Genomic DNA, 25,278 nt, shown 5'->3' with positions numbered 1-25,278 from the left:
CCAGGCAAGGCTTTCCTCTATATGTTGCAGAGATTTTTTTATGCCTTCTCTGGACCAAGCAACAAATGGGATCTGAGGAATCAAAAATGAAAGGTTGCCATTCTTCCCAAAATGCACAACTTATATATACATTTGTGAGGATATACTTACACTGTAAAATGTTTTGTCAGAATGAAAATTAAATTTTGAGTTCATTTTAATGCAAAAATAGTTTTGGATATAAAAATTTTTGATAATATCTGGAAAATGTGTATTGTGAAAAACTTGTGCATGGATTTAAAAAACGGGTTTGGGCCAAAATGAATTCAAATATTTCATTCCATTTCTCCATGAATGTTTTGAAGTTCTCAAACAAGGACAAGAGCAACAAATCCTGGAACAGAAATAGGAAGGCACAGTATCAAGCAGGTTATATTTTAGTGAATGATATGATTATCAAGCTTAAAATAGTAAGAACAATATCTAAAATTTTGCTCTCCCTTTTCATTCATCTATTACTTATAGATCACATAGGAAGCTTCCATTATAAGTTCATTCATTACTCAATGAAGTATCAACTCAGATGACAATGCCCCTTATCAAAGATCCTGAAAACATCCTCTACAACACAGGAATAATCAGCAGATTGGACAGTATTCAAAACTGCATGGTCTCTGGATCTGATGATTAAAGGCCTCCACTGTCTCCCAGTCATCAGAATGTGTTAAGCAGAGTTCCAGAGGTTAAAACATTAAGGACCTCTGAGATCCATTATTATTCTCTTTCAGTTTCTACAGTAGAAAAAAAAAAACCTCACACCTCATCTTAATGTCTCTTTTTGAGATTAAGTAGGATGATTATAAGAGAAGTAAAGGAAGTTGAAAGCGAAGTGAAATCACTGGAGAGAAATCTTCCCTGAATGACCCTGTGCCTGCTCTGCCTGTGATCTTTGCCTTTGAATTCAGTCACATGTCATTGGCTGCTGCCTGCCATAATCTACAAAGAAACCCCAAAGAAAGAGTAAAATTAACTGATGGTCTCTTCTTTGAAGGGACAGAAAAGTGAAGTGACTGCTTGAGTCATCAGAGGGGAATATGGATTACATTCCTTGTCTGAAATCAGCCCACCTGATCCAGAATTGGCTCCTTCTTCTTCTACCTGACAAGCCCTGATTCAAGTCAAACAAAAGTGCTGAGCTCTCTCCTCTTCTATAGAATAAAAGTGTGTGCAGCGTAACTTGGGAGATTATGTAATGACATGAAATAAGTGACTCAGGATGTCGAGTTCAGACACTGGCAGTTATAAAGTTTTCAATAAAATTTCAAGATGCTTTGGTTACTGGCACCCTTCCCATAACCTTCATGATCTTGTTTGGGTGTTCAGAGATAGTTTATACAGACTCATGTGCTACCAACATGAAAGAGATCCCAGTGGGAAGAAGAATTTCTCATTCCGAAGAAAAACTCTGAATGAGAGCCTTGAACCCCTCTGAGAACCAAGAACACAAACCTCACAAATTTCTGAGCTGAAATTTTCCCTGATTCCTTCCCATCTGTTTATCCCAGCAGTCATTTTCATCCTGATGATGAGAAAGCAATGTTCCTGACATTCCCAGATCCTATTCCTTCTCCCTCAGCACTTACTGAGCTGTGCTGAGTCTCAGCTGAAGCATGGTAAGTGGTGACGGCTCCTCTGCTCCTCTTCTGCCTGGAGTGCAGTGGAGCCTCACATTCTTCACTAAGGACTGGAAAGGAGACAGACTCAGGTCATGTCCTCTGGATACAGATGCTCAAAATGGTATGGATCATTGTATGGAGCTACTGGAATTCCACTGGCAAAGTCAAGGTCTAAAGGTGCTGGAAGACCTTGGGGAAAGATGCTGGAAGAAACTTGGAAGACCCTAGGGGTTCAATGCACAGAGCTCCTCATTAACCAGTGGGTCCATGTTACCCAGTCTGGGGACTTGCTGATATTAATGGAAGTTGATTAGGGAAAAGTAAGTGTACCGGGAGACTTGACACAAAGAAGCTCACCTGTTTTCCTTTGCTTCCAAGTTGCAAGATCTTGACATAAGTTTCAGAAATCTGTCTCTCGATTCCACAAAACAGTGTGTAATTTTTATATCTGTCAATACTCTGGATTAATCATCTAGGGAAAATTAGATTTTCCATGCAAAGAATATGAGTTCCTGTATCTCAGCACTAGTCTCTCAAGTCTGCTTCCGATTTCACTTGCTAAGCACTCACTTAGGTTGCTGTGTCATCACTTGGTACCTTAGCATTTTACTAACTTGAATGAGTATTTTTTTGAAGTTATGTCTCTTCTGTCATTACATGGAAGTATTACAAAACTATTATTTTTTACATATTTAATATACATTGTACTTCAACTTAGGAGTAGCAAATAAAGAGGGTACTTCAAAAAGTTATACAAAAGTAGAAATAAAAGAATACTTCATAATATACATTTTCCATGAAATTTAAAAGACCCCCCCCCTTGTATGCAAACATGTCTTCAGTTGTCCTTGTAGTGGGGCACATAGCTGTGGAAATGTGCTGACTCTGGAGAGTACCAGGGTGGAAGGAAAGCAGAATTTCTTCTGGTGGTTCTCAATTCCCACATGAACCAAGATAATAAAATTCTTGCCTTTGTGCTGACATTTCTCACATTGGGGCTGGTAAATCTACTTATCCCAACTACTGTGTTGGTCCTGCATGTGAGGAAATAATTCATCCAACAGTCCCTCTTGTATCCACTGTGTCCCACAGAACCTGCTGGGCTGGACTTCTTAGCTGTGGGGCATTACAGGAGAGTGAGCATCCATTACCTTTTGATGCCTAGTGAGCAGCAAGAGTGGAGGTTGTCTTCGACAACCAGTCATAGGGTTCCCCATCTCGATGACTCTAGAGGAGGAGATACAGAAACACTTTACTAATGCCAGCATGGTATTTTTTATAATTTTTCTCATTTATTTTTTATTTGAATGACAGAAACATACAAAGAAAGACAGAGAGATATTACATCATTGATTCCCTCCTCATATGCCCACAGAACCAATGCTGAATCAGGAGGAAGTCAGGAGCTGGAATTCAACCAGGATCTCCCTTGTAGGTGGTAGGGACTAAATTACTGAGCCATCATCTGCCATCTCTCAGGGTGCACATTAACACGACTCAAATCCAGGCACTCAAATATGGAGCACATGCATCCCCAGTGGCATCTTTACTGCTGTGCAGAATGTCTGTCCCTGGAGGCAGCATCTGAAAGTCTGAAGGCATAGCCTGATATTTCTTCTTATTGGTTGAGCACTTTAGGCATAAACAGTACTCTTGATGTTGGTCTGTAAGCAGCACGAGAATGTACATATATCCTTCCTCTTCCCAGAATATTATAAAATCCATAAAACCATCACACTGTCCACCAAATTTCCCACTCAGACAACTGTCAGATGCGCAGATCCATCTCTGTATTGTGTGTATATTTAGATTCCACCATAGTGCTCCATGGTGTATTCATGGTCGTGTAATCCAAGGAGTGACTCCTTGCCTTTCTACCAGCAGAATCTCTCCAATGATGTCAATATCAGCTGCAATCATTCTGTGTGGAAGGTCAACTTCTGCACATTCTGTGTAGAAGTTGGCTTCAGATTTTTGCTCATCATTTCATTCCTGACTATATTTTCATTTGATGTCTAGTGTGTGTTATCAGCTCAGTAAGTCTTTAATGAAATACACTTTGGGCCATAGTGATATCTGTGAGGAAGGTGGAAGATGACCCAGATCTTCATTTCCCTCACAAACCCATGCCTACACAACATCCATGGAACAAATTGCCTTCCTGACAACCCCACAAACCAATTAAGAGATTGCACTATCCCAAGGGGCACAAAGCCAAGGAGGGCTGTGTCAATGGATAAGAGCATGTGTTGCATTTACCCACCACAGCCCTCTATACCAGGAACCACAGGACAGAAGAATTAAATTCCCAAGTCCCTGGCTTTCTCTTGGGAGATAAAGTGAAGGTGCCATGTTCATCCACTGTTCTGTCTTCTCAGCAGCTTCCTGAGGAGCTGGTTCATGACTTTCCTGACTTAGAAAACTAAAGTGATGGCAATGCAGTGTGGGGACCAGATCAGGGGCCCCTAAGAACAGTGGCAGTACATCTTGTTACAGAAACTGCAGGACGACAGAAGATCACCAAGGGGAGCAAGAGATGATGAGTCCTTGAGAATAAAGTCAGACTCCTCTATCTACAAAATCACACACACACAAGCCCAGAGAAGATGCTCCCCAGAAAACCTTAGGCTGCCCACCACAATCTCTAGCCAGTGTGTTGGTGAATGTCTTTCCCTGTATGACACCAATCCATAAAGACTGGGAGAAGCCTTTTTTTTCAATATTCAGATCTCAACAGAGAATACAGAGAATGCATAGAAACAAAGAAATATGGCCCAGTCAAAGGAACAAATTAAATGCCCATAAATAAGCTACTCAGTCTGCCTTAAAGAAATGGAGATATTGAAGGTCTGACAACACATTTGAGTATCTTAAAGATGGTCAGTAAGCTAAAAGAGGACACAGATAGATGACTGAAAGGATTCAGGAAAGCAACACCTGAGCAGAATGTGAATAACAATAAAGTGATATAAAAAGCGAACAGAGGGGCTGGCATTGTGGCATAACAAGTTAAGCCACCACCTGCAACACTGTAATCCATACAGGGGCCAGTTCAAGTCCTGGATGCTCCATTCCCCATTCAGCTCCCTGCTAATGTGCCTGGGAAAGCAACAGAAAGTGGCCCTAGTAGTTGGGTTCCTGCCACCCATATGGGACACCTGGATGAGGTTCCTAGATCCTGACTTAGGCCTGGCCCAACACTGGCCAATGTGGCCATTTGGGGAATGAACCAGCAGATGGAAGATTTCTCTCTCTCACTCTCACTCTCCTTCTCTCTCTCTCTCTTGCTCTCGCTCTCGCTCTCACTCTCACTCTCCTATCTCTGTAATTCCTGCCTTTCAAATAAATAAATCTTTTTTTAAAAAGCAAATGGAGGGGAGCCAAGATGGCGGAATAGTGAGGGCACGCACCGATAGTCCGGGAAAATTTAGTTTAATAAAAGGGGAGTTACGGTAGCCTCAGAAAAAAGAACCAGGAAAATATTGCAGACAAAACTCTTCTGGATCCAGTGGGCGTGAATCGGAGGACCTACTGGGAGAACAAGGTCACCCACCGCGCGCGAAAGCCGAGCCACAGGACCAAGCCGCGGGACCGAGCCGCGGAAGCCGAGCCGCGGGACTGAGCTGCGCAAGCTGCAGGGTCTGCGCGCAAGTGCTCGAAGGGGAGTGCAACAGCGGGGAGACTTGGGACGTCCAGGGCTCCGAGTCCACACATCGGCGCTGGAAGGGGAGCAGACCTGCGTGGAGAGCGTGGGAGCCCACAGTTCGGGACACCAGCGGCAGACTCAACACACCAGCGCTGGAACGCAAGGTGAGCCGAACCTCAATAACCCGAGACACCGGCAGGCAAGCAGAAAGAGGAGACTAGAGGGAACGACCTCTGGAGGTGGGGGGACTTCACCAAGCTAACTGGAAGAGAGAGAGAGGGAAAAAAAAAAAGGTGACTGGTACGGACACGGGTTTCTCTCTCTCCGCTCACCTCTCAAGGGCGAGCAAGACAAAGAGCAGGCGCCATCTTGGACATACGTCATAAGCAGAGCAACCTCAGGTCTGCACCGGCCCTGAGCCTAGCAGAAAAACCTGACTCTGGGCGGGGCGAATTAACAGGAGATTAGGACCTAGTAAATTTGTGGTGCTACTGAACTGAGACTGTGAAAAAAGAGACGGTGGGGGAGAGAACTCACGGAATTCACGTGAGCACTCTCCAGAGACGCTACAATTCCGTAACTTTGGCAACCCAGTGGGAGACTGAAGGAGAATTTGAGCCCACTCCAAGGGCTGAACAGATTCCCTGTGTGGTCCTTGGGAAAGAGCTTCCGATCTCTGGCTCCTGTGGGTATATCATTTGCCTGCTAACTACCTCCAACTTCGTTCAGCTGTGCAGAATAATTTCCCTTTTGAATCAAAAAAAGAGAGAGAGAGAGAGAGAGAGGGAGAGAGAGAGAGGTTTACCACGCCTAACCTGGGAGTGTCACCTTTGGCACACCAAACAGAGCTCTCAGGCCACACCCATCTCAAGCCCTAAGGCTCCATCAAAAACAGATAGTCCACTTAATCTAGAGTCATAGTATAACAAGAAAAAGCACCACAGTGAAGAAACCAAATATCTCCAATATGACAAATAACAAACGCAAAAACCAAGGTAATAAAAACAAGGAAGTCACCATGACGCCCTCAAATGAAAAAGACACCCCAATTCAAGATTATGAGGATGATGACATAGAAGAAATGCAAGAAGCAGATCTCAAAAAATTGATAAGAACATTAAGAAGTTCTCAAAAACAAATTCTTGAACTACAGAAATCCTTAATGGACAAGATAGAAAATCTCTCTCGTGAAAATGAAATATTAAGGAGGAATCAAAATGAAATGAAACAACTAGTACAACAGGAAACTGGGATAGTGACTGAAGTGAAGAATTCAATAGATCAAATGAAAAACACAATAGAGAGCCTTACAAACAGAATGGGAGAAGCAGAAGAGAGAATATCAGACTTAGAAGACAGAGAACAGGAAAGGATACAGTCAAACCAAAGAAAAGAAGAGGAAATTAGAAATCTAAAACATATTGTCGGGAATCTTCAGGATACTATTAAAAAACCCAACATTCGGGTTCTAGGAGTTCCTGAAGGCATGGAGAGGGAGAAAGGATTAGAAGGCCTTTTTAGTGAGATATTAGCAGAAAATTTCCCAGGTTTGGAGAAGGACAGAGAAATCCTAGTACAGGAAGCTCACAGAACCCCTAATAAACAGGACCAAAAGAGATCCTCACCACGACACGTTGTAATCAAACTCTCCACAGTGAAACATAAAGAAAAGATCCTCAAATGTGCAAGAGAGAAATGTCAGATTACTCTCAGAGGATCTCCAATCAGACTCACAGCTGACTTCTCATCAGAAACTCTACAAGCTAGGAGGGAATGGCGAGATATAGCCCAGGTACTAAGAGAGAAAAACTGCCAGCCCAGAATATTATATCCTGCAAAGCTATCATTTGTGAATGAAGGTGAAATAAAGACTTTTCATAACAAACAGAAATTGAAAGAATTTGTTGCCACTCGTCCAGCCCTGCAAAAGATGCTTAAAGATGTGTTACACACAGAAACAAAGAAACACGGTCATCAATATGAAAGAAGGTAAAGGAAGGAAACCAAGGAAGGAAAGCTCACAGCAAAAGATCACAGGGAATTCAAAGCATATATTAGAACTTATCTTTGGCAAATGGCAGGGCAAAGTTACCACTTATCATTAGTCACATTGAACATGAATGGCCTGAACTGTCCAGTTAAAAGACACCGTTTGGCTGATTGGGTTAAGAAACAAAACCCATCTATTTGCTGCTTACAAGAAACACATCTTTCCAACAAAGATCCATACAGACTGAAAGTGAAAGGCTGGAAAAAGATATACCATGCCAACAGAAATGAAAAAAGAGCAGGCGTAGCCATCTTAATATCAGACACCATAAACTTTACCACAAAAACCGTTAAGAGAGACAAAGAGGGACACTACATAATGATTAAGGGATCAATTCAACAGGAAGATATAACAATTATCAATGTATATGCACCTAACTACAGGGCACCGGTTTATCTAAAAGATTTGTTAACGGACTTAAAGGGAGACTTAGACCCCAATACAATAGTACTGGGGGACTTCAATACTCCACTCTCAGAAATAGACAGATCAATAGGACAGAAGATCAACAAGGATACAGTAGATTTAAATGACACTATAGCCCAAATGGATCTAACAGATATATACAGAACTTTCAATCCTACAGCTAAAGATTTTACATTCTTCTCAGCAGTACATGGAACCTTCTCTAGGATTGACCACATACTAGGCCATAAAGCAAGTCTCAGCAAATTCAAAAGAATTAGAATCATACCATGCAGCTTCTCAGACCATAAACGAATGAAGTTGGAAATGAACAACTCAGGAATCCCTAGAGCATACGCAAACACATGGAGATTGAACAACATGCTCCTGAATGAACACTGGGTCATAGAAGAAATCAAAAGAGAAATCAAAAACTTTCTGGAAGTAAATGAGGATAACAGCACAACCTACCAAAACTTATGGGACGCAGCAAAAGCAGTGTTAAGAGGAAAGTTTATATCAATAGGTGCCTACATCAAGAAATTGGAAAGGCACCAAATAGATGAGCTTTCTATTCACCTCAAGGATCTAGAAAACCTACAGCAAACCAGACCCAAATCTAGTAGGAGAAGAGAAATAATTAAAATCAGAGAAGAAATCAACAGGATTGAATCAAGAAAAACATTACAAAAAATCAGCCAAACGAGGAGCTGGTTTTTTGAAAAAATAAACAAAATTGACACCCCATTGGCCCAACTAACTAAAAAAAGAAGAGAAAAGACCCAAATCAATAAAATCAGAGATGAAAAAGGAAATGTAACAACAGACACCACAGAAATAAAAAGAATCATCAGAAATTACTACAAGGACTTGTATGCCAGCAAACAGGGAAACCTATCAGAAATGGATAGATTCCTGGACACGTGCACCTACCTTAATTGAACCAGGAAGACATCGAAAACCTAAACAGACCCATAACTGAGACAGAAATTGAAACAGTAATAAAGGCCCTCCCAACAAAGAAAAGCCCAGGACCAGATGGATTCACTGCTGAATTCTACCAGACATTTAAAGAAGAACTAACTCCAATTCTTCTCAAACTATTCAGAACAATCGAAGAAGAGGGAATCCTCCCAAATTCTTTCTATGAAGCCAGCATCACCTTAATTCCTAAGCCAGAAAAAGATGCAGCACTGAAAGAGAATTACAGACCAATATCCCTGATGAACATAGATGCAAAAATCCTCAATAAAATTCTCGCCAATAGAATGCAACAACACATCAGAAAGATCATCCACCCAGACCAAGTGGGATTTATCCCTGGTATGCAGGGATGGTTTAATGTGCGCAAGACAATCAATGTGATACACCACATTAACAGACTGCAGAAGAAAAACCATATGATTATCTCAATAGATGCCGAGAAAGCATTTGATAAAATACAACACCCGTTCATGATGAAAACTCTAAGCAAACTGGGTTTGGAAGGAACATTCCTCAATACAATCAAAGCAATCTATGAAAAACCCACAGCCAACATCCTATTGAATGGGGAAAAGTTGGAAGCATTTCCACTGAGATCTGGGACCAGACAGGGATGTCCACTCTCACCACTGCTATTCAATATAGTTCTGGAGGTTCTAGCCAGAGCTATTAGGCAAGAAAAAGAAATTAAAGGGATACAAATTGGGAAGGAAGAACTCAAACTATCCCTCTTTGCAGATGACATGATTCTTTATTTAGGGGACCCAAAGAACTCTACTAAGAGACTATTGGAACTCATAGAAGAGTTTGGCAAAGTAGCAGGGTATAAAATCAATGCACAAAAATCAACAGCCTTTGTATACACAGACAATGCCATGGCTGAGGAAGAACTTCTAAGATCAATCCCATTCACAATAGCTACAAAAACAATCAAATACCTTGGAATAAACTTAACCAAGGACATTCAAGATCTCTACGATGAGAATTACAAAACGTTAAAGAAAGAAATAGAAGAGGATACCAAAAAATGGAAAAATCTTCCATGCTCATGGATTGGAAGAATCAACATCATCAAAATGTCCATTCTCCCAAAAGCAATTTATAAATTCAATGCAATACCAATCAAGATACCGAAGACCTTCTTCTCAGATCTGGAAAAATTGGTGCTGAAATTTATATGGAGACACAGGAGACCTTGAATAGCTAAAGCAATCTTGTACAACAAAAACAAAGCCGGAGGCATCACAATACCAGATTTCAGGACATACTACAGGGCAGTTGTAATCAAAACAGCATGGTACTGGTACAGAAACAGATGGATAGACCAATGGAACAGAATTGAAACACCAGAAATCAACCCAAACATCTACAGCCAACTTATATTTGATCAAGGATCTAAAACCAATTCCTGGAGCAAGGACAGTCTATTCAATAAATGGTGCTGGGAAAATTGGATTTCCACGTGCAGAATCATGAAGCAAGACCCCTACCTTACACCTTACACAAAAATCCACTCAACATGGATTAAAGACCTAAATCTACGACCTGACACCATCAAGTTACTAGAGAACATTGGAGAAACCCTTCAAGATATTGGCACAGGCAAAGAGTTTCTGGAAAAGACCCGGGAGGCACAGGCAGTCAAAGCCAAAATCAACTATTGGGATTGCATCAAATTGAGAAGTTTCTGTACTGCAAAAGAAACAGTCAGGAGAGTGAAGAGACAACCGTCAGAATGGGAAAAAATATTTGCAAACTATGCAACAGATAAAGGGTTAATAACCAGAATCTACAAAGAGATCAAGAAACTCCACAAAAACAAAACCAACAACCCAATTAAGAGATGGGCCAAGGACCTCAATAGACATTTTTCAAAAGAGGAAATCCAAATGGACAACAGGCACATGAAAAAATGTTCAAGGTCATTAGCAATCAGGGAAATGCAAATCAAAACCACAATGAGGTTCCACCTCACCCCGGTTAGAATGGCTCACATTCAGAAATCTACCAACAACAGATGCTGGCGAGGATGTGGGGAAAAAGGGACACTAACCCACTGTTGGTGGGAATGCAAACTGGTCAAGCCACTATGGAAGTCAGTCTGGAGATCCCTCAGAAACCTGAAGATAACCCTACCGTTCGACCCAGCCATCCCACTCCTTGGAATTTACCCAAAGGAATTTAAATTGGCAAACAAAAAAGCGGTCTGCAGCCTAATGTTTATTGCAGCTCAATTCACAATAGCTAAGACCTGGAACCAACCTAAATGCCCATCACCGGTAGACTGGATAAAGAAATTATGGGATATGTACTCTTTAGAATACTATACCGCAGTAAGAAACAATGAAATCCAGTCATTTGCAACAAAATGGAGGAATCTGGAACACATCATGCTGAGTGAAGTAAGCCAGTCCCAAAGGGACAAATACCATATGTTCTCCCTGATCGGTGACAACTGACTGAACACCAAAAAGGAAACCTGTTGAAGTGGAATGGACACTATGGGAAACGGTGACTTGATCAGCATAGCCCTGACTGTTAATGAACAACTTAATACATTATCCCTCTTGGTAGTTTTTTTGTCTGTTCTACTTAATATGACTGGTTTAATTCTGTAATTAATACACAGTTATTCTTAAGTGTTGAAATTTAACTGAAATGTGATCCCTGTTAAACATAAGAGTGGGAATAAGAGAGGGATGAGATGTACAATTTGGGACATGCTCAAGCTGACTTGCCCCAAAAGGTAGAGTTAGAAACATACCAGGGGACTCCAATTTAATCCCATCAAGGTGGCATGTACCAATGCCATCTCACCAGTCCAAGTGATCAATTTCAGTTCACAATTGATCATAATGAAAGGACTAAGAGTCAAAGGGAGCACATAAGCAAGTCTAGTACCTGATAACACTAACTGATAGAATAAATAAAGGGGAGAGTGATCCAACATGGGAAGCGAGATACTCAGCAGACTCATAGAATGGCAGATGTCCTAAATAGCACTCTGGCCTCAGAATCAGCCCTAAAGTCATTTGGATCTGGGTGAAAAGCCCATGAGAGTATTTCAGGCATGGAAAGCCAAGACACTCTGGCAAAAAGATCTCTGTGAGTGAGATCTCAGTGGAAAGCACAGGTCTTCAAAGAAGGAGGTACATTTCTCTGAAGGGAGGAGAGAACCTCCACTTTGACTATGACCTTGTCTAAACAAGATAAGAATCGGAGAATTCAGAGGGCTTCCATAGCCTTGGAAACTCATGACTGGAGCATAGGGAGATTACTGATGCCATAGACAGGAGTGTCAATTGGTAAAGTCAACAACAGGAGTCACTGTGCACTTACTCCTCATGTAGGATCTCTGTCCTTAATGTGCTGTGCATTGAGATTTAATGCTATAACGAGTACTCAAGCAATATATTTCACTTTGTGTTTCTATGGGGGTGCAAACTGTTGAAATCTTTACTTAATGCATACTAAACTGATCCTCTGTAAAAAAAAAAAAAAAAAAAAAAAAAAAAAAAAAAAAAAAAAGAAAAGAAAAGAAACTTTCAACTCCCAACTTGACTCTCACTGGGATTAAACATGACAATAGGTCTGATCTGATTTCATCATCATTAAAAAAAATCATCTATTATTTTTCACTTTATGTTTCTGTGTGGGAGCAAACTGTTGAAATCCTTACTTAATGTATGCTAAGCTGATCTTCTGTATATTAAGATAATCGAAAATGAATCTTGATGTGAATGGAAGGGGAGAGGGAGTGGGAAAGGGGAGGGTTGTGGGTGGGAGGGACGGTATGGGGGGAAGCCATAGTAATCCATTATTCGTACTTTGGAAACGTATATTCATTAAATAAAAGTTAAAAAAAAAACCAAAGAGTGATTTTTAAATATTTTAATTATTCTTTTCAAGTTAGTATTACATACTGAAGAAAAACTTCTCATAGCAGATGTTTGGAATAGCAGTCAATGTACCACTTGGGTATCTTAAACATTCCATACTGGAGTACCTGGGTTTGAGTCCCAGCTCCTCTGATTCCTGTCCAGCTTCCTGTTAATGCACACTCTGTGAGACAGCAAGTGATGATGACTGAAATACCTGGTTTTCTGCCATTTACATGGGAGAGCTGGATTGAATTCCAGCTCTGGCTTCAGCCTGGCCCAACTCCAGCAGTTCTTGGGAGCATTTGGGAAGTGAAACAGAAGATAGAAAACCTCTCTCTCTCTCTCTCTCTCTCTAGCTTTCAAATAAAATAAACATTTTTGTTAGTGTGAAAAATATGCTGACATTTATTCACACTATACAATGACCATCACCATATGTCAAAGGAGACAGAGATGTCCAGTATTATTATAAAAAGAGCTATTTTTCTATTTTGCTGGTCAGTGACACTATATACAAACTATTAAAAATACTTAGCTTGTTGTGAATAAAAAAAAAAGCAAATGGAGAATTAGTGATAAATAACACGGTGGGTATGTGCAGTGTTCAGTATAGTGCTCAGGAGCACTCTATAAGAGAGGAAACATCAGTCAGCATAAGGACTGAGCCCCTGGAATTACAAAATCAAAGGAACCAAAGGGAAAGAATGAAGAGAAGTAAGAGCACAAGAGGGACTCATAGGAGACTGTCAGCAGAGCAATATATTCATAATGCAAGTTCCACAATAAAAAGAAAAGGAAATAAGCATCCAGTACCCAGCCCTGTGTCTATATTTTGGATTAGAGCAATTTACAAGTGAGGTTTCTATTTTTGAGATCCATACATTTCAGCAATATTTCTTAGTGGCAAAAAAAAAAGCAACCTTCTTAGCATTGTTTCATCATTCATTTTCTTTCCTGTATATGGTTAGCTTTAGAGACACTCAGCTAAAGAGTGTTAGAAAACAGGAATATGTGTGATAAGTTCATGATTGCAGTAAAATGTTTAAGACAAAATATAAACAGCGTCACTCCACCTTTCATCCTAATCAGAGGAAAATAACTTTCAGCCCTGTTTTATTCAAATACTATGCAAAAAATCCCAAATATAACATATTGATCATTTCTATTGATTGCTGGGGGTGCAGTATCTGGATTTTATTCAATGCAGGGGCCAGTGCTGAGGCATAGCGTGTAAAGCCAACGCCTGCAGTGCCAGCATCCATATGGGCGCTGGTTCGAGTCCTCGTTGCTCCACTCCTAATCCAGCTCTCTGCTGTGTCTTGGGAAATAGTCGAAGATGGCCCAGGTGCTTGGCCCCTGCACCCATGCAGGAGACCCAGGAGAAGCTCCTGGCTCCTGGCTGCAGATCTGCAGCTCCAGCCATTGCAGCCAACTGGGGAGTTAACCTGCAGATAGAAGACCTAACACTCTCTCTCTCTCTCTCCCTCTCTCTCTCTCCCTCTCTCTCTTTCTCTCTCTCTCTCCTTCTGCCTCTCTATAATTCTGCTTTCCAAATAAATAAATCTTTAAAAATATATTAAATGCAATGTTCATAATGAGAAAGTTTTTTATGCTCCATTCATCTTCATAAATTTTCACCTTTTTTCTGATTTTGTGCATTTATGAAACAAGATGCATACTCAAAAAAGTGGGCTACCTTTTAAAAGTCTTGTCCAATGTTGATCCTAACCATGACCTGGTGTACTTTACATTTTAAGAAGTGGCCGGCGCCGCGGCTCCAGCACCCCGGGTTCTAGTCCCAGTCGGGGCACCAGATTCTGTCCCGGTTGCCCCTCTTCCAGGCCAGCTCTCTGCTGTGGCCAGGAAGTGCAGTGGAGGATGGCCCAAGTCCTTGGGTCCTGCACCCCATTGGAGACCAGAAGAAGTACCTGGCTCCTGCCATCGGATCAGCATGGTGCGCCGGCCACAGCGCGCCAGCCACCGCAGCCATTGGAGGGTGAACCAACGGCAAAAAGGAAGACCTTTCTCTCTGTCTCTCTCTCTCACTGTCCACTCTGCCTGTCAAAAAATAAAAAAAAATTTTTAATATGTATACTTGGGCCAAATACACAAAATCATACATTATCACTGATCCCATAGATGGCATTAGTGCATGGTGCTATCTGAATCATTAAACAATAACTAGCATTTAGGAGGTATTTTCTATTTTCCATTTTTCAGAAAAATTTTATTTATTTGAAAGGCAGAGTTACAGAGAGGCAGAGACACAGACAGGGATCATCCATCCTGTGGCTCACTCCCTGAAAGGCCACAACTGCTAGAGCTGGGCCAGGCCAAAGCCAGGAGCCTGGAATTCCATCCAGGTCTCCACACCGAGACCGATGGCAGGAGCCCAGGCACTTGGGTCATCACCCACTGCCTTCTCAGGTACATTTGCACAGAGCTGGACCAGAAGTGGGCAGCAAGGACAGGAACCTGCAGTCACATGAGATGCTAGCATTGAGGTGGTGATTTAACCTGCTGTGCTACAATACTGGCCCCAGGATCATTGTGTTGAATGACGTTTGTGGATGCTAGACAGAAAGCTTGGGAACTGAATCTGGGTCCAGACGAGGACTCCAAAGTGACTGGGAGGCCCTCAGAGACATCACTGGCTTGGCCAAGGCTAGGAGCTCCAAGGTTATAACTTGGTGACCTTGCAGAGAGTTCTAATCAAGAAGAAGAGAGAAATCTCTGGCTATCACCAGAGTTCTCCATTGCTGCCTGGAGGCACTGTGGAAATTTCTCTTCATTGAGGCCAGAATCTGTAACCCTGAAGTTTCCTAATTCTCAGGAAGGTCCTTCAGAAACCTAAGCATTTTCTCCTTAGCCTAAAGCTCTCCTGTGGTCAGATCTCCTGACGGCCTCTATCCTAAAGCAGATGAGAATTTCTTGTTGAATAAACAGAACCATGAGGTGTCATCTAAATGGAATATGTCATCTTATGAGCCTATGCTCATGGGTATATTGGAAGGTGAGAAAGTGGAGGGAGGTAAAGTGGGTCATGGGAAGACTTCAAAGGTGTTTTATTATGTTCATTTTAATTTTAATTAATTTTAACAGATTCAATATGATTTGTGGATGTAAGTCTAAGAACATAATGAAATTCCCCTCCTCCCTCCCTCCCTTTTTCCCTCCTTCCTACCGTCCTTCCTTTTACCTTTCTTTGTTTTTAGTTTTTGAGATGACATATTTTAAATTTACATTACAGTACACTGGCTTACTACTTCACTGAATATGAAGCTTAAGTAAAAAGCAAAAAGAATATAGTTTAGTAAGAATATAGATAATAGCTTTAAACAACAATTGAATGGAAAAATGACCATTTCACCCATATTCGCGGTTTTTTGTCATTTAATCATTCATAATTTTTTCAGTAAAATAGAACCAATGACAAAGTAACACCTAAATATTTCCTGTGTGTTTATAAGATAATTAAGTTCATTTAGACTTTAAGCCATTTCCTCCCAACAGTTAATGTACATGAATAATTTTATGCATATTGCAATGCAAATAATCATACATACATTTTGTGTACTATAATAGTTATCACAGATCATGAAACACATATGTATTGGTCTTGTGGGGATAGGCTTATTTCACTAAGTATGATGATTTCCAGTTGCATCCATTTTGTTGTGAAAGACAGGATTTCATTCTTTTTTACAGCTGAGTGATATCTGGTAGTGTATACAACATCCACATTAGCAGGGAGCTGGATCAGAGTCAGGATTCAAACCTGCACCCACGTGGGACACCAGCACCACAGGCAACAGCTTTACTCACTACACCACTGCACCAGCCCCAAGTATAATGTTTAATTCATATAGACAACACACTCACATAAGGTAGCTAGGTTTCCATTGCCTTATGCTTTCTTTGTATTTGGAACCTATAAGCTCCTGTGTTCTACTCCTTCATAAAATACTGTTGTGAATGATAGTCACCCCACTGTAATGTAGAGCACTAGAATTTCTTACTTCTCTCTCACTATATTTTGGTACCCAGTATCCAATCACCCAAATTTTTTCACAGCTGTATCCCAGGTACCTAGAAGATCTGGTACACTATAGATTCCAGTAAATATTGTCGAGTGAATGAATTTGGTAAGCAGCAGCTCTGGTTAATGGTAAAGTGAATTCACTTAAAAGCAGTAGTTTCTGAATCTCACTTGAATGATTGTATTGACATGCAGGAGTGCAAACTCCAACCAAGGTGTAGTAATGTAAAAATGTAAAGGGAAGGGTAGAAGGGAGTAGAAAAAGGGTAAGAGGAATCACCATACGCTTCACACCAAGTACTCACAGGGTAGTTTTGACTGAAGACAGAGAAACAGAGTGGGTAAGCATCAAAACTCTGTACAGTTCAGAGGCGGCATATATTTGTCCCACTGCTGTGACTTCCGGCAGCTCCCAAATCCAGGAACGATGTTCCCATCACTGAACATGGAGTGTGAACCCGAGAAGACTTTGTAAAGCTCTCTTAATGTCCGTGTTCCTCAGGCTGTAGATGAAGGGGTTCAACATGGGAGTGACCACAGTGTACATCACCGAGGCCACCATGCCCTTCCAGGAAGAGGATGAGGCATCAGAACTGAGATACACCCCAAGGCCTGTCCCATAGAACAGAGAAACCACAGTTAGATGAGACCCACAGGTGGAGAATGCTTTGTATCTTCCACCAGTCGATGGAATTTTCAGAATGGAGGAGACAATTCGCATATAGGAGAAAAGGATCCCTGAGAGGGGAACAAAGCCAAGAAGAGCAGTCACCACGTAGAGCAGGGTGTAATTGATGAATGTGTCAGAGCAGGCAAGTACCAGGACCTGAGCAAGTTCACAATAAAAGTGTGCAACTACCCACCTGGTGCAGAAGGACAGCCTCAGCATCAACAGGGTCTGGATCAGGGCACACAACAGACTGATGCACCAGGACACAAGAACCAGCAGGCCACAGAGACGGGGATTCATGATGACTGGGTAGTGCAAGGGGTGGCAGATGGCCACAAAGCGATCGTAGGCCATCCAGGTGAGGAGAAGTGTGTCCATGCCCCCAAAAACCATGAAGAAGTACATTTGAGTGATGCAGCCTGCGAAGGTGATGGAATAGTTCTGAGTCTTGATGTCCTGCAGCATCTTTGGGATGGTTGTAGAGATGAAACAGATGTCAGCCAAGGACAGGTTGGAGAGGAAGAAGTACATGGGCGTGTGGAGGCGGGCATGGGAGCCGATGGCCAGGATGATGAGCAGGTTTCCAAGCACCGTGACCACAAGCATGAGCAGGAACAAACCAAATAGCAGAGGTTGGTGCTTTGAGTCTTGAGAAAAGCCCAGGAGTAAAAATCCTAAAATACTTGTTCGATTTCCTGGTTCCATGTTGTTGACACATCAGCTAAACAATTCAGGAAAAGAAGGCATGTGAAATAGACAATGAGCAGCCTTTCAATTCTCTCTGAATTTTCAATTCTTGAGGTGAAGTATTGAGGAAAACAATCTTACTGTTACAAAACTTAGGAATTTTAGTCTGTCTCTTGTTATAGGCAACATTTTGTAATGCTGACCAATCTCTGTCCATTAGCCTCTGGGAGACAAATCTATTCCCTTTGGTTTTGTGTGTGTGTTGTTTTATTTGAAAGGCAGAGTTACAAAGAGGCAGAGGCAAGAGAGAGGTCTTCCATCCACTGGTCCACTCCCTAGATGGCCACAGCTGCTGGAGCTGTGCAGATCCGAAGCGAGGAGACAGGAGCTTCTTCCAGGTCTCCCACATGGATGCAGGGGCTCAAGCACTTGGGCTACCTTCCACTGCTTTCCCAGGCCATATCAGAGAGCTAGATGAGAAGTGGAGCAGTCAGGACTCGAACCAGTGCCCATATGCAATCTGGCACTACAGGTGGTGGCTTTAGTCACTATGCAACAGCACTGGACCCTCACCTATTCCCTTTATATCTGACTTAGAGTCAAGGACAACCAAAAGCAATTTTAGATCTTAGGGATAAAATAGCCCACATCTTCACTAACACATAAGAAGCCCAGTGATCTAAAGGAAAGGTATTGGCCATCTTGCTTGTCTGGGGCACATCTGAAACCAGAAAACCACATCTGGGTAGTAAGAAAATGTGAGAGCAGGGACAATATCTAGATAAAATATTGCAGGATAAGTAGGATGATGACTTACTTTCCAAGGTAAAGGAAGGAAGAAAGGGGAGGAGGGAGGAGAGAGGTGTGCATATTAGCAGGAAGCTAGCATTAGGAGCAGAGCCAGAACTCAGCCCAGGCTCTGTGATGTAGGATGCAGGCATCCCCCAAAAAAACATCTTAACTAACCACTGCATCAAATGCCCACCTGCCTTACTTATTTTATTGAACAGATGGGCCATGGCCAGTATTCTGGTGTTCCCTGGAATGTACTCTGCATGTTCATATCATCAACAGCATTGCAAAATAAAACAATTCCATCCCCTGCTAGGTCTATTGCAGGGACTTCCTTCCAAGTGTCCAGCCTGATAACACATCTTTCTAAAGTGAACATCAAGATGTATTACTCTCTGCTAAAATCTTGAGATGTCTTTCTGGCACTGTCTTTCTGATTCTGTTCAGGATGCTGTCGGGAAAAATTACTAACAAGGTGGCTGGCTTACAGATGACAGAAATTGCATGTGAGATTTCTAAGAGTCAGTGAGCCCTCTCTTATTTATTCTATTTCCTTAAGCACTTGTAGATCCTCACAAAAATAAATTTGTCCCTTATTTCCATTTTCCATGAAGTTATGAAGTTTTATCATATGGTCCATGTGAACATTCAGGTTTTAGAACTATTTTCATGAAAGTAATTATTTGGCCAGAGAAAGGTTCTATTTCTGGGATAATCAAATCTTATTCTTTTAGTCTACATTAAAAAGTTAAGACAATGAAAAATGTACAGTGGAAAACATAATTGTGGAGTGCAGCATTGTAGCACAACACTTGCATTGCCATCATCCATTCTGGCTGCCCTGCTTCCAATTCAGCTCCCGGCTAATACACCTGGGAAAGCTCTGCCACCCACATGGAAGACCCCTATGGAATTCCTGGCTCCCAGCTTTGGTGTGGCCCAGCCTTGACTATTGCAGCCATTTGGGAAATGAACTAATGGATGCAAGATCTCTCTCTTTCTCTCTCTTTCTCTCTCTCTCTCTCTCTCTCTCTCTCTCATGTGTGTTTGTGTGTGTGTGTGCACATGCACATGCCCCTCTCCCTCTGACACTCTGCCTTTCAAATCAATGAATCTTGGTATATATTTAAAAATAGCACCAGCCAAATGATGATTCAAATGAGTCATGACATGATGGTTAGGAATATCTTAAACTGCCCATGTATTAGAAACTTTCTGCCTACCTTTGGACCAAGGGTTAGACATCAGAAGCTCAGAGGATAGTCACATTCATCCTAGTCCCTTTGTCCATGCATCAAATGAGTATGCCCTATTCTACTTTTACTGCCTAGAGTCAGAGGGCAGTTGTGCTAAACTATGTTAGGAATAACCAAAGAATAAATGAGGGCTAGCGCTGTGGCGCAGTGTGTTAATACCCTGGCCTGAAGCGCCGGCATCCCATATGGGTACCAGTTTGAATACCAGCTGCTCCGCTTCCCATCCAGCTCTCTGCTTTGGCCTGTGATAGTAGAAGATGACCCAAGTTCTTGGACCCTTGCATTCACATGGGAGACCCGAGGAAGCTCCTGGCTCCTGGAGCTCGCTCGCTTGCTCTCTCTCTGCCTCTCCTTTCTCTGTGTAACTCTGATGTTCAAATAAATAAATAAATCTTTAAGAAAAAGAATGAATGAGGCAGCTTGTCAGTCACTGAACAAGTCCTGGAAACCATTCTGCAAGAAAGGAGTCTGGGCCAGGCTTTGTGTAAGCTGTTGTGATATGAAGATTAAGAGTGTGGCCTTTGTATTCATGGTCCAGCCTCCAAGGTGCAGAGATAGTTGCAGAAAACAGTAATTGTAACACAGAGAATTAAGTGGTAAGGTGGATTACTGTGTGGAATACAGAGAGGAGCTCTAAATTGAGAAGAGGGATGAGAGATGTCTGAATGCAAGAAGCAAGAAGCAAAGTGTTCAGGCACTTTGCTCTTTTTTTTTTTTTTTTTGACAGGCAGAGTAGACAGTGAGAGAGAGCGACAGAGAGAAAAGTCTTCCTTTGCCATTGGTTCACCCTCCAATGGCCGCTGCGGGCAGCATGCTGCAGCCGGCGCACCGCGCTGATCCGATGACAGGAGCCAGGTACTTATCCTGGTCTCCCATGGGGTGCAGGGCCCAAGGACTTGGGCCATCCTCCACTGCACTCCCTGGCCACAGCAGAGAGCTGGCCTGGAAGAAGGGCAACCGGGACAGAATCTGGCGCCCCGACCGGGACTAGAACCCGGTGTGCCGGCGCTGCAAGGCGGAGCGTTAGCCTAGTGAGCTGCGGTGCTGGCGCACTTTGCTCTTAAGTAGAAAGTGGTAGATGAGAACGATCAAGAATGATGTTGGAGAGATGGGCACAGATGACATCTCAGAACCTGGAAAGGGAAATTGCACAGAGAATGGGGCTGTGAAGGGAATAAAATACAGGGAGGGCTGGAGAGAGAATGAATGAATGAATACAATCAAAGGACTAATGTGATATGAATTACAATTATTGCTGGTACCTGGAGGGAAAGATGAGTTTGGGGTAGACATAACATATGGGGAGTCCTCACATCATTTGAATTGAAGGGAACCACTGAAGAATTATGTTGCCTAAGAAAGACAAGCATCAAGAGAGGTGCACAAGGAAATCAAGGGAAATCACGGGAAAGGGATATGGTGGGTTCCAGTGCACCCCTGCCATCCCCAAGAATTAAAGCAGGGGATGTCAAGAGGGAACATGGCATTGGGCTTGCCTGTGTCCTTCCCTTTTCCTCTCACAGCCCAACCAAGGATTTCTGTACCACAGTCCAAGGTGCTAGGGAATCCAGCCTCTGCTTTCTTGAAGGAATCTAATAAGAGCCCTGGATAAGGGTTAAGAGAGAAGGACAAGGACAGGTCTTTCTGGAAAGCAGGAAATGTTCCTAAGCAAGTGTGGGTCACAGAATTCAGAAGGCTTGGTCTGGGGGTGGTGGAGAATGGAGGATTTGGAGTTCTCGGGTCAGGTAATAAGAGAATAGATCTAGAAGGGTCCAGGACTTTGCTGTTAAAAATCTACAGTTCTATCAGGACCTTGGGGCATCCATCTGTGCAAATTGGACTGGAAATCACAACAGTAGACCATGTGGTCCAGGGCAGTGAAATGGCCAACAAAGACTAGCACCTCTCATCATCTTCTCAACCATGCCCACAAACAAAACACAACCAAAGTGAAAACTCACTACGCAGTGGCCGCTATCACTGAGTAGTCTAATCATTCTTCCTTCCCAGAAATTACATTCAGCAAGTCTTTCTCCATGAACATTACAGAGTTTACCCTACCTTATACTTTTTTTTTTTTTTTTGACAGGCAGAGTGGACAGTGAGAGAGAGAGACAGAGAGAAAGGTCTTCCTTTGCCGTTGGTTCACCCTCCAATGGCCGCCGCGACCGGCGCGCTGCAGCCGGCGCACCGCGCTGATCCGATGGCAGGAGCCAGGAGCCAGGTGCTTTTCCTGGTCTCCCCATGGGGTGCAGGGCCCAAGCACTTGGGCCATCCTCCACTGCACTCCCGGGCCACAGCAGAGAGCTGGCCTGGAAGAGGGGCAACCGGGACAGAATCCGGCGCCCGGACCGGGACTAGAACCCGGTGTGCCGGCGCCGCTTAGGCGGAGGATTAGCCTAGTGAGCCGCGGCGCCGGCCCTACCCTACCTTATACTTAACAATAGGCAATGCCCTTTCCCCTCCCCTAATTTCCTCAACACTTACCAGGCTATGCAGGCTCAGCAGCATGAACCCACCGAATCAAATGTCTAGAATCTCTTTCTCTTGTAGAGGGTGGATGATAAAAACAGAAGGTCTGGCCCCCAGCAGAGTGTGAGATAGAGCCAGGCATGTGGTACAGGGCCTGGATCACTTCTTCTAGAGATGATGTGAGTGTCTCGAGTGTGGGACCTTGATGACTATAAATTAGTGAGTTCCAAGTTGTGTCCTGGAGGCTGTATCCCCTCTGAAGCTGATTAGAATAATTGATCAGTGATGTGTTCATTCTCTGATCATTTTGGCTCCTAAGGACAGGGACAACACAAACAGGAGTCTCTACCCTGCCAATTCATTATCCCTGGGAGACTAACACTGAAGACATCTGTAATTGCTCTCTCCCACATTCTTCACCTCTGGGAAAAATTAATCTTCCTCAGATCATTTCTTGGTGACAAATATGGCAGCGTTTTTGACTTCTAGATTCCTAATAAGATGATAGTTGAGTAGAAAGAGTCCCAGGATTCACTGGAGCAGTGATGTCAAAATCTAGCCTAAACCAGGACTGCCTCAATATTTGTATTTTTTAAAGATTTATTTATTAAGTTGAAAGAGTTAATATATATCATATTATAATATATTACTATATAATATATATTATATATAATATATTCTTATATATTATATATTATATAATATAAATTATATATAATTATATATTATATAATTTTTATGATTTGAGACATCATCTTTTAAATTTACATTACAGTAAAAAGGCTTAATACTTCATCAAATAAGTTTAACAAGTAAAAAGCTAAAGACCCTAGTTTAGTGGGAATATAGACAATGATTATAAATAATTAAATGGAAAAGTGACCATTTCACACATATACACCAAATGTTAATCACAAATAAAAAATTACACATTTTATTTCTTGAACTATTTGTTAACACTTTATAATGGTTTTATATTTGTGTGTGTGTGTGTGTGTGTGTACATACAGATACATAACAAAATACAGCATTTAACCATTTTCAAAAATGTTCCTTGGGAGCTGGCACTGTGGTACAGTGGGTTAAAGCCCTGGTCTGAAGCTTCGGCATCCCATATGGGCACCAGTTCTAGTCCTGGCTGCTCCTCTTCCAATCCGTCTCTCTGCTATGGCCTGGGAAAGCAGTGGGGGATGTCCCAGGTCCTTGGGCCCCTGCACCCATGTGGGACACCTGGAGGAAGCTCTTGGCTCTTGACTTCAAATCAGCTCAGCTCTGGCTGCTGCAGCCATCTTGGGAGTGAACCAGCAGATAGTGGACCTCTCTCTCTGTCACTTCCTCACTCTAACTCTGACTTTCATATAAAAAAATGAATCTTTTTTTTTTTTGAAAAAGTTCTTTGAGTTATTTTGATCTACTTTAATGGCAGTATGATAGAAAGAGAGAAAGCTTCCATCCACTAATTGACTCCCCAAAATGCCTGCAACAGCCAGAGCTGGTCCATGCTGAACCCAGGAGCCCAAAGTTCCATCCTGGTTTCCTGTGTGTATGGCAAGGGCCCAAGCAATTGGACTATCATCCACTGCCTCCCAGGTTGCAATAGCAGGGAGCTGGATGAGAAATGGAAGAGCTGGGGCTTGAATAGGCACTCCACGATGCAGGCACCCAAGAAACTGTTGAACAGCTTTGCCACAATGCCAGCCCCTATTGTAACCATTTCTCAGTGTATAGTTCGGTGGCACAAGATACACTCCAATGTTGTATACTGTTGCTGTGGATTCATTCTGAGAGGAGAAGCATGGTGGGGACAAGATGTGTGGAGTCACGACACAGACACCAGGAGTTGGGTGAAAGTGGGCAAGAGGTGAGCAGATTGCAGACTCACTGATTTCAGTTGGTGCAGCAGCTTATAGAGCCAAGGCAGCCAATCCACTCAAGGGACAGTTAATGCCCTAGCCAATCACAGCCTGTTGCCAGGCAATCTCCTTTGCTAGTTGGGTTCCAAAGCCATCTAATCACAGTCTGTTGCCAGGCAGGCTCCATTGCCATGTGGTTTCCAAAGCCATTCCTGAGTAACTGACACTCACTTCCCAGCGGCCACCTTGGCACGACCTTCTCATTCCACTACATTTCCCCCTTTTCATTTATTTTTGAGCACCGGGAGGCATGATCCTTGGCCATTACATTGCTGACCCCGTTTCTACGTGGTCTTCGTATGCAGCTGTGCCTGTCTTAGGTTCTCCTCTGGGGATCTTACCCATCATTGACTAACCAGCCCTCGAAATGGGAGACCACAGGAGTGCTTGCTCAGATGGGGGTAGGAATGAGGGACAATGGTAATCAGGAATGGCATGACTACACGCAGGCTGTTGGCTGTTCAAATGGCTAACCAGAGCTAGTGGGGTAAAAGACAGTAGCAGATGTGACTGTGGGCAGTTCCTCAGGGCAGATTGCTAGGGCAGCAGCTTGACAATTGGGAGCAGGTGCATCTGCTAACAAGGCGGACTCTCAGTCTTGTTCAGCTGGTTCTGGTTGACTGTCAGTTGCAGGCTTGATGTTTCTGGCTAGTACCCAAATGGGCTGTCCCACATTCTCTGGAAAGACACAAGCATATCCTTGGTCCTTGGTTAGCAGAAGCCTTTTTATGGGTGCTGGAATCCAGGGCCTGAATTTTGCATCCACTCTGACATTAATGGCAAACATGTGGGTGGGATGGGGTCTAGTGTCTGCCCTGAGAGCCTGGG

The 25,278-nt window shown here is 42.7% G+C and overlaps 1 protein-coding gene across 1 annotated transcript; it reads right to left on the bottom strand.

Annotated features, from left to right (window-relative positions):
- Positions 1-15,800: 15,800 nt before the first annotated feature.
- Positions 15,801-18,494, bottom strand: LOC100349122 (olfactory receptor 7C1-like). The gene has a single exon (XM_070059531.1). It carries the CDS (start codon positions 18,033-18,035, stop codon positions 17,097-17,099), a length of 939 nt encoding a protein of 312 aa, XP_069915632.1. The 5' UTR covers positions 18,036-18,494; the 3' UTR covers positions 15,801-17,096.
- Between the last annotated feature and the right edge of the window lie 6,784 nt (positions 18,495-25,278).

Source organism: Oryctolagus cuniculus, chromosome 16 (assembly GCF_964237555.1).
Source record: "Oryctolagus cuniculus chromosome 16, mOryCun1.1, whole genome shotgun sequence".
NCBI classification, from domain to species: Eukaryota; Metazoa; Chordata; class Mammalia; order Lagomorpha; family Leporidae; genus Oryctolagus; species Oryctolagus cuniculus.
This window is presented reverse-complemented; position numbering and strand designations above follow the sequence as displayed.

What these genes read in the sequence shown, in the direction of transcription:
- LOC100349122 (XM_070059531.1), bottom strand. Translation starts at nt 18,035, where the DNA reads ATGGAACCAGGAAATCGAACAAGTATTTTAGGATTTTTACTCCTGGGC.